The 10,067-nt window shown below is 43.4% G+C and overlaps 1 protein-coding gene across 7 annotated transcripts in view; it reads left to right on the top strand.

Annotated features, from left to right (window-relative positions):
- The first annotated feature begins 2,685 nt into the window (after positions 1–2,685).
- Positions 2,686–10,067, top strand: part of kiaa0930 — an 83,276-nt gene continuing 75,894 nt past the window's right edge. For 2 of the 7 annotated variants that reach the window (XM_086008838.1, XM_086008831.1), the window contains exon 1: positions 2,689–3,140. In XM_086008838.1, coding sequence (XP_085864964.1) covers positions 3,008–3,140 — 133 coding nt within the window. In that variant the 5' untranslated portion in view covers positions 2,689–3,007. Of the gene's footprint in view, positions 3,141–10,067 lie in introns of all 7 variants that reach the window. The other 5 variants (XM_086008837.1, XM_086008833.1, XM_086008836.1 and 2 more) reach the window with 5 other exon arrangements.

Raw genomic sequence — 10,067 nt, 5'->3', positions numbered from 1 at the left:
CATCGACGTCTGCCCTTGTTGACCGTAGGCTCCCGATGTATGGAAAGTGGTCCACGTTGTCCAAGGCCTCATCATGGATTTTGATCATTGGTGAGCAGTACTGTGTTGCGGGGGCAGATTGGTAGAGGACCTTTGTCTTATGGATGTTTAGTGTAAGGCCCATGCTCTCGTATGCTTCGGTGAAGGTGTTGACGATGGTTTGGAGTTCGACCTCAGAATGTGCGCAGACGCAAGTGCATACTGTAATTCGATGACAGAGGATGGGACGACATTGGATCTGGACTGGAGGCGACGGAGGTTGAACAGTTTCCCGTTTGTTCTGTAGATTAGCTCCACTCCAGCGGGGAGCTTACTGGGGATGAGATGGAGCATTGCAGCCAGGAAGATCGAGAAGAGCATTGGTGCGATGACACAGCCTTGCTTGACCCCGGTCCATACGTGAATTGGGCCTGTGGTGGATCCATTGGTCAGGACATGGCTTGCATGTCGTCGTGAAGCAGGCAGAGGATGGTGACAAACTTTTGAGGGCAGCCGAATTTGAGGAAGACACTCCATAATCGCTCATGGTTGATAGTGTCGAAGGCCTTTGTGAGGTCAAAGAAGGCCATGTACAGTGGTTGGTGCTGTTCCCTGCATTTCTCTTGTAGTTGATGCGCGGTGAAGATCATGTCCATTGTGCCCCTTAGTGGGCGGAATCCGCATTGCGACTCTGGGAAGAGCTCTTCAGCCACTGGGAGAAGGTGGTTGAGGAGGATTCTTGCAATGACTTTCCCTGTGGCAGACAGCAGGGAGACTCCTCTGTAATTACCGCAATCGGACTTGTCAGCTTTCTTGAAGATGGTCACGATTACGGTGTCTCTGAGATCCCCTGGCATGCTCTCCTAATAAGAGAAATGAGTTCATGAATTCATGCCAATAGAGCTTCTCCGCCATGTTTTAGCGCCTCGGCGGGGATTCCATCTGCTCCTGAGGCCTTGTTGTTCTTCAGTTGTCGGATGGTCTTTTCAACTTCATGCCGGGCTGGGGTTGTGCTGAGATGGTGGTGGGTAGCGTGCTGTGGGATGGAGCTGAGGACACTCGCGTCGAAGACAGAGTCTCAGTTAAGGAGATCTTCGAAGTGCTCCTTCCAGCGGGCACAGACTGCCTCGCTGCCCTTGATGAGTACCTCTCCGTTCTTGGCCCGCAGCTGGGTAGGACCTTCGGTGCTTGGGCCGTAGGTGGTCTTGACAGGTGATACGATATCATGGGAAAGGTGATAGGATACTGTGCAATTGGTGATAGGATACTGTGCGATTGGTGATAGGATACTGTGGGATTGAAGGTAGGATACTGTGGGATTGATGAGTGGATACTGCGTTATTGGTGATTGGATACTGTGGGAATGGTGATAGGATACTGTGGGAATGGTAATCGGATTCTGTGGGAATGGTGATAGGATACTGTGGGAATGGTGATAGGATTCTGTGGGAATGGTGATAGGATACTGTGGGAATGGTGATAGGATTCTGTGGGAATGGTGATAGGATTCTGTGGGAATGGTGACAGGATTCTGTGGGAATGGTGATAGGATACTGTGGGAATGGCGATAGGATACTGTGGGAATGGTGATAGGATTCTGTGGGAATGTTGATTGGATACTGTGGGAATGGTGATAGGATTCTGTGGGATTATTGACTGGATACTGTGGGAATGGTGATCGGATTCTGTGGGATTATTGACTGGATACTGTAGGATTGGTGATAGGATACTGTGGGAATGGTGATAGGATTCTGTGGGATTGTTGACTGGATACTGTGGGAATGGTGATAGGATACTGTGGGAATAGTGATACGAAAGTGTTGGTGCACTGATGGTTAAAAATTAGAAAATTAATTTCAAAGCTTCATTAATTGGAGCTATTGATGCTTCGTTCAATATGAATAAATAATAACAGGAGGCAACAATCGGGTAAAGAAGAAAATTAAGCAAGTACACAAGATCAAGTATGCATCTTAATATAAATGAGCTGAATATACCTGGGCAGAAATATAGGATCTCAAAAGCAGAACATTTAAATTCACTTTCGAAAATGTGATTGAGTCAATTTGATGATGCCGAGTAGATACAAACACATTGTGTGAAGTTTGATTGTTATAGTCTTGGCTGGGAAAGAATGATGTGTGCACGCATGGAACCCTGTAATTACCCACCGGTTCACTTGGAGCCATCTCTGATCCGCGGGCATTGCAGGGAATCCCCTGCTTCATTGACCAAGTTGTTGGTTAACATTGCCCACACGCACGCTTAGTTTGAGCAGTTTATTGTGTATTAATGATGTTCGCCGCATAATCTATTAACCAAGACAAAGTCGTAGTTCGGTCGGATATTGTGGAGTTCGGTCACTGCAGGAAAATATGAAAAAAGTCAGGTGGGATTCAAAAGAAGTTATTTATAACCAGGTCTGTAGACAGATCAGGAATCCAAAGGCACACACTTAGATTTCGCCGACCGATGGGCACCGGAGTGCGCAGTGCAGAGTGCAAATTACATTATTAAATGATTTGGGGTTTCATTAGTTGTGCCCCTCTAAAAAGGGGGCACTTCTGTTAGATTTTTTGGATTGATGACACTGGGTGTCCTTATGGGTTGGAAAGACAAGGCAGACAGTTGGGACCTCGGCTGTGCGAGGTCAATATCCATGGCCAGTGTTGTCTGGTATCTGTTAGTTTCAATTGGTTGCTTAGAGCAGGAAGTGGAGATGTTGTTACCTCCTTCCATGTCTCAGCTGATCTCTCAGAGACGGAAGTGAGTCGTGAGTCTCAGGCGCCGAGTCTGTCAGTTTTACTTTGAATGTCTGCCTTTCCAAAAAAGAAAGGCATGTTGGGGTGAGAGGAGCCGAGGTTTCCCGTCACTTCACCCGTGAGTCAGGGGAGACCCGCCGTCAGGGCAGGGGTTGTGTGTCAGGGAATTAAAGCGGGCAGGAGGAGGACGAGGTACCTGCAATGAGAAGAGTGTCAGAGGGTCAGGGATGGCATCCATTCAGCAGAGGCGAACTGGAGAGGAAGGAGAGGACGGCGAGGACGGCTCTCTGCACAAAATGCTAACGGCGATAGAGGAGGAGAGGATCAGAGCCAGCCTCAAGCAGGAGATGAGTGGGCTGGGTAAGTGCAAGAGACCCGTTTCCTCGCCTCGCCTCGAATTGACTGTCAGACTTGAGCTGGGTGTTGTTGGGTTGTAGCGAGCTCCTCCATGGCTCTTCATTTTCCTGCCCAGACTGGGGGGGTGTTTGCTACTGAGATTAGTCGAATGTTTCTGCTGTGATACTACAAGCTCCACTTTTCAAATTCTGGGGCGATTCAGAACAGATCCTTTTCCTTCTCGGAGAGAAACAATGGACTGCTGACTTTCCAAAGTTGGTCTTGCTCGAGTTGATCTTCAGTGGACTGGAGCCGTTTATTCTTAGTTTTAATTGAATCCAGCTTGTAATATCTGCTATATAAATGATTGGTTTTTAAACACGAAACTGTCTCTTCACTTTCGTGATGACCTGTTAAGGACCCTATTTTAGAGCCACTAGGTGATTGAGCTGACGGGTGTTCAGGAGTTATAACCGGGTAAAGGAGTGCTGGGAGATTACAGAGGATTTTTGGTCATGACGGGGCGTTTTGTTGGCTGCTCTCCCACCCCCAATTAATGTTCTCTCGAGTGCTGCGTTCTCTCCTCGTCTTTGAACTATGTTTCCACTGAATATTACATTCGGAAATTTTGAGCTGCAAAATTGCCTCCATCCATGCTGTATTCATATCGTGCGCTGTTATACATGCTGGGTTTTATCATCTACATTAATATGTAGGTGTGGAGGCAGTGTCAGAATCCCCAGCCATCCCGGCTGGCCAGTGGGAAGGTTTGTACTAATTGTAGGTCTTCAATTAAAACCAAATGATGAAGATTATGTGCTTGAAGATCAGTGTGCTGCAGTGATGGGTTTCTTTATTGAAATGTTTTACTACTTGTCTTCACTGTGGGACTTGTCTGGGCTGGGAGCTCAGCTCAGCTGCATCATCTTTAAATGGCTAGTTTTTGGAAAAAGAAAGACAGACTTGCATTTATGACCCAGCTTCAGGAAATCTGTCAGTTGCATTCAGTTTCGGGTTTTGAAAAAGGGGAGAAAAGAGCAAGAAACCTCTCGCCTTGCCCGTGATTGATTCAATTACCCTGTGTGTAAAGCTCACGATGAGGTAACCTGCAATTTCAAAGGAAGCCGCAGGTGTGTATTGAGCATGCGCCGGGGCGCAGCGCCTGCTGGAAGCTGTAGTCTCGAGGAGCCTGGTTTGCTGTGAGGTGGGCGCAGGAGCGGAAAGCGAGTCGGACTACAACTCCCAGAGTGCACGGCGGCGACGGAGCGCGCACATTGTCGCCCATCCTCACTGAACAGGATGATGTCATTGTTAGCGGAGCCACCCTGAACTGGGCTGATATCAGGGCAGCTCCATTCATCCAATACCCTCATACTGGGACTTGTTGCAGACTTTTATGATCTGCAAGCTTTTGCGGCATATTTATGCACCAGTACCTTAACGAAATGCCTTGCGCATTTTTTAAAAAAAAACTGTGATAAACTGAATCGCTGCCTAGTTAATTGAGCATTCAGGTGACAGGAATATATAATATTGTGAATGCTATTTTTTTCCCCCAATGTTCTCGCTGCACCTCCAATAAGTGGATATTCACCACCTGCGTAATATTTATTGTACTCCAGAAAAATTCATTGTGAAGCATTTGGTCAAAATCTGGAAATAAAAAGCTGGTATCAGTAAAAGTGACCATGAAGCTGTGGGATTGTGTATAAACCTAACTGGTTTGCTAATGCCCTTTAGGGAAGGAAACCTGCTATTCTTATCCGGTCTGGCCTACTTGCGACTCCAGTCCCACACTCACATGGTTGACTGTTAACTGCCCTCTGAGTGGCTGCACTCAGTTGCATCAAACTACAACCAGCGGTTCAAGGAGACAACCCGCCACCACCACCTTGGGGAAACTAGGGCTGGACAATAAATGCAGTATTGCCAGCGATGCCCGCATTCTGTGAATGAATAAATAAAAACATGTTTACAAGTCCTTTCAATAAAATTAAACTTTCTCTGACATCTTCCTGCTGGGTGTCTTGGAACTGCCAAGGGTATGGGCACCGTGATTGAAAAGATAAATAACATCAAATCTTTCCATTCTAAAAAGATGCATAGGTATTAAATCTTTACTGTACAAGATGGAATGAAATCTTTCATGAAGCCTGCCACAGACAGGTATATTATTCAGTAATGGCTTCCAACCTTTTGGCAGATTTGCAAAGGCTGGTTAGCATGTAACCTGAAAAATCTCCCTTTGGAGCAGCTTTGTGATGCTTTCCTGAGTGACGCAATTGTTATTTACATCACAGCTTACTCAAAAGTGATGCTCAAGATGGTCAATTTTTTTGGCTTAATAGATTTATTATATGTGAGCCTAGACTGTGAATATTGGTCAGCTATTTAGTTATGGGGAGTGGGGGCATCACAGTTGACTTTTACTGTACCTAGTTACAACCCAGTGACTACCTATTAACGAGGGTTACTGGGTTGTGACCAGGAATTAACAAGGGTTACTGGGTTGTAACCAGGAATAGGAACTATGGCTTTTCACCCCCATCACACAGCCAAAGGGTCAATGCTGCTAATTGTAGACCCCCACCCCCCCTGCCCTGTGCCAATGACCATTTGGTGAAATCCGTTAACTCTGGACAGACCAGAGACAAAACTTTGCTAGTCTTTCTGGGTCATTATCCATGCATTTATCCACTAAACTATTAGGGAGGGCCTGTCTTGACACTGTCATTTGTAGATACAACATGAAGGACCATTTACTGCCTTAGAGTTTAAGATGTATCTAAAAATGAGTACTTGGGTTATTGTAATAAAATAGTGTGATGTTGGCAGAAAATTTATAATGAAAACCAGTACTTTATCTGGAAATTCTCCCCTAAAGGGAAACTCTAGGAAAACAACAGAGGTGGCATTTATGTGATAGTCCTCTGCTGCATTTAAATAGATGTAATTGCTGCTCCGTGCGGCAGCTAACTATTACTGTGGGTAATTGGTCTGCGATTTCACTGGCACTGAATTGGGTCAAACAGGAGTCTTTCTAACTTTCCGTTTTTCCAATATGCGCACAGAAAGTAGGGAAGACTATTAAATATGCTGGAGAACACTTTTGTTAAAGTTTTCCCCATAATTTGTATTTTAAATTTTTTACTTTCAGGCTGCTGTAACAGGAGGTTTAACATTGGTTAATGAGTGGATCTCAATCAAATAAGAGATTTTGATAAAATAACGAGTCCCTTCTAATAGCAATTAATCTGCATATTTAATAGAACAGGGTCTCCAGATAAATTGTATGTCATTAATGGGTTATGATGCTCTCTGTAGAGATGCAATAGAATAATTTGCATTTAATTTAGACAATTCTGTTTTCACTATTCATAAACTCTTTTATAAAAAAAAAAATTTTTAAATCACAGCTTTGTCTGTCCTAAATAACTGAGAGATGAAGTGTGGTGTGAGGCTGCAACGCACTTGGGTTTGGATCAGGTTAGAAGCTATGCGAACGCACCGTAAGCAGCGACAGTCCTCAGACTCCACAGGACTCTGAGATTGTTTAATAAACTGTCAGAAAGCTTTTATTTTGCTTGATATGTTTTTGAATAATTTTAGGTCAAATTCTACTGAGATTTGTTCCTAATCAAATTATTTTGTGTGACTGAGTTATGTTACAAGAGGCAAAGGATTCGAAGACTGAGGCTTCACAGGGGGAGAGGCCTCCTGGGTAATCAAATGTGTGGTCTTCTCATTGAAATATAGAGTACTCTGTCATTGGATATAAATAATGTTGTCATAGGAACAGGTGTAGGTCATTCAGCCCCTCGAGCCTGTTCTGCCATTCAATTAGACCATGGTTGATCTGTACCTCAACTCCATTCACCCGCCTTTGATCCATATCCCGATACCCTTACCTAATAGAAATCTGTCGCTTTCTGTCTTGCAAATTTCAATTGAACCAGCATCCACTGCCCTTTGGGGGAGAAAGTTCCACATTTCCATTACACTTTGTGTGGGAAGAAGTGCTTCCTGATTTCACTTCTGAATGGCCTAACTGCAACTTTAAAATTGGTGTTCCCTTAGATTCTGGGTTCCTCTTCATGACTGAGACAATAATTCAGTCATGGAATTTGGATAATGACCTAAATGAGAAGAATGAAGCTTCAGCAGTTTATGGTTATGACCCGAATCCTATTATTTAATTTATGTTTCATATTTGCTGAGATGTGCCTTAAAATACTCAAAACAGACTTTACTGCGTTCTAAGCTTTTGTGCCGTCCGCATGTGGTGTTTTACCCCATTATCACTGAAGAAGTGTCTCCTGTGAGTTAATTGTATTTTTCAATAGTTATGTCAACTCATTGACAATTGTACTTGGACTTATTTTTTGCATTTGACGACTGCAGTTAGGGTTTTTGGGAACAGCACAGGAGACTCCTTTTCTTGTGAGCAAGCCAAAGACAAAACTGGGGCTTGGGATACACAAATGATTGTGGAATAAACTGGGCTATAATGTACTGAATTAATGTGTTGCTCAGTAAACAAGTACAGTGTCCCACACAACAAGAGAGGCACATCTTACGCCATGACGTCAACAATATCTTTTATGGGGGCAAAGTTATGGAAATCTCTAGGACATGTATTTTAGTCATCACACTTTAATGCTTTCTGTTAGACGCTTGAGAACCAAGAAAGTCTGCTGACTATAACAGAAAAACAAAAGAAAAATCAGGATAGAGCCAAACAGGGATACACATGATAAACTGACAGGTAATGACAGCGAAATGGCAGAAATATTAAATCATTTTCACCAGTCACTGAAAGCAAACATACAGGTGCAGCAAGCAGCTAGGAAGGCAAATGGTATGTTGGCCTTCATTGCAAGAGGATTTGAGTACAGGAGCAGGGATGTCTTACTACAGTTATACAGGGCCTTGGTTAGACCACACCTGGAGTACAGTGTGCAGTTTTGGTCTCCTTACCTGAGAGAGGATATACTTGCCATAGAGGGAGTGCAGCGAAGGTTGACCAGACTGATTCCTGGGATGGCAGGACTGTCTTTTGAGGAGAGATTGGGTTGACTAGACCTGTATTCACTAGAGTTTAGAAGAATGAGAGGGGATCTCATTGAAACGTATAAAATTCTGACAGGGCTAGACAGACTGGTTGCAGGGAGGATGTTTCCCCTGGCTGGGGGCTCTCGAACGAGGGGTCACAGTCTCAAGATACATGGTAGGATATTTAGGACTGAGATGAGGAGAAATGTCTTCACTCAAAGGGTGGTGAACCTGTGGAATTCTCTACCACAGAAAACTGTGGAGGCCAATTCACTGAATATATTTAAGAAGGAGATAGATAGATTTCTAGACACAAAAGGTATCAAGGGGTATGGGGAGAGAGTAGGAATATGGTATTGAGATAGAGGATCAGCCATGATCATATTGAATGGCGGAGTAGGCTCAAAGGGCCGAATGGCCTACTGCTGCTCCTATTTTTTCTTGTTCCTATAATTACTTTGCCTCTGTATTTACCAGGTGAACTAATATGGTGGACATGACATTAGAAGAAATCAAAAAGGATATGAAAACATTTAAAATAGAAAGGGGGCAGGTAATTGATAAATTAATAAAACTTGGAGATGATAAGACTCCTAATCTGGATGGATTCATTCCGGAAGTTAGGAATGGGGAAACATCCAGGAACTGAAAATATAATGGAGTATCCAGCACGGATTCCAAAAGGGCAAAGTCATGCTTGACCAACTTTATTGAACTCTTTGGAGAAGTAACAGAAAAGGCAGATAAGGGTAATGTAATAGACATAATATATTTGGATTTCCAAAAAGCCTTTGATAAGGTACCGCATAGTAAACTCATGACAAAGGTCAGAACACGCGAAGTCAGGGGACAAGTAGCAGAATGGATAGCAAGCTGGCTAGATAACAGAGTAGGAGTTAAAAGAAAGACTTGCATTTATATAGTGCCTTTCACTACCTCATGACGTCCCAAAGCACTTTACAGCCAATGAAGTACTTTTGAATTGTAGTCACTGTTGTAATGTAGGAAATGCGACAGCCAGTTGTGTACAGCAAGCTCCCACAAACAGTAATGTGATGATGACCAGATAATCTCTTTTTGTTATGTTGATTGAGCGATAAATATTAGCCAGGACACCGGAGATAACTCCCCTGCTCTTCTTTGGAATAGTGCCTTGGGATAGGGCCTCAGTTTAACGTCTCATCCGAAAGACACCACCTCGGACAGTGCAGCTCTCCCTCAGCACTGCACTGGAGTGTCAGCCTAGATTTTTGTGTTCGAGTCTCTGGACTTGAGGTAGTTACTCAAACTAGCAATTGGTGGGAAGTGGTGTTCCACAAGGATCGGTGCTGGGACCACTGTTGTTCAATATTTACATAAATGATTTGAACTTGGGAATCAGAATTACAATTTCAAAATTTGCAGATAACACTAAATTGGGGGGTGCAGTTAATACAGAGGAGGACTGCAACAAAATACAGTAAAGTATTAACTTGCAGAATGGGTGTGTAATTGGCAAATGAACTTTAATATAGATTGAGTACAAGGTAATAAATTTTGGTAGGAAGAATAAGGAGGCCACATACTCCCTGGAAGTGTCTAAATGGAATAGAGGAACAGAGGGATCTGGGGTACAGATGCACAAATCACTAAAAGTAGTGACGCAGGTTAATAAAGCCACTTTTTAAAAAAGCAAGCAAAGCTCTGGGGTTCATTTCTGAAGGAATAGAATTGAAAAGCAGAGAAGTTATGTTAAACTTTTTTGGAACCTTGGTTAGACTTTGGAGTACTGAAAACAGTTCTGATCCCCATATTATAAAAAGAATATAGAGAAGGTGTAAAACAGATTTACTAGAAAGGTATAACCAGATAGATCTGGTATCAATCAGGAAAGATTGAAAAGTAATTGCAACACAGTAA

Source organism: Somniosus microcephalus, chromosome 16 (genome assembly GCF_052327205.1).
Source record: "Somniosus microcephalus isolate GS21.2 chromosome 16, FLI_Smic_1.0, whole genome shotgun sequence".
Lineage (NCBI taxonomy): Eukaryota > Metazoa > Chordata > Chondrichthyes > Squaliformes > Somniosidae > Somniosus > Somniosus microcephalus.
The sequence above is the reverse complement of the archived record's forward strand: the minus strand, read 5'-3'. Positions and strand labels throughout refer to the sequence as shown.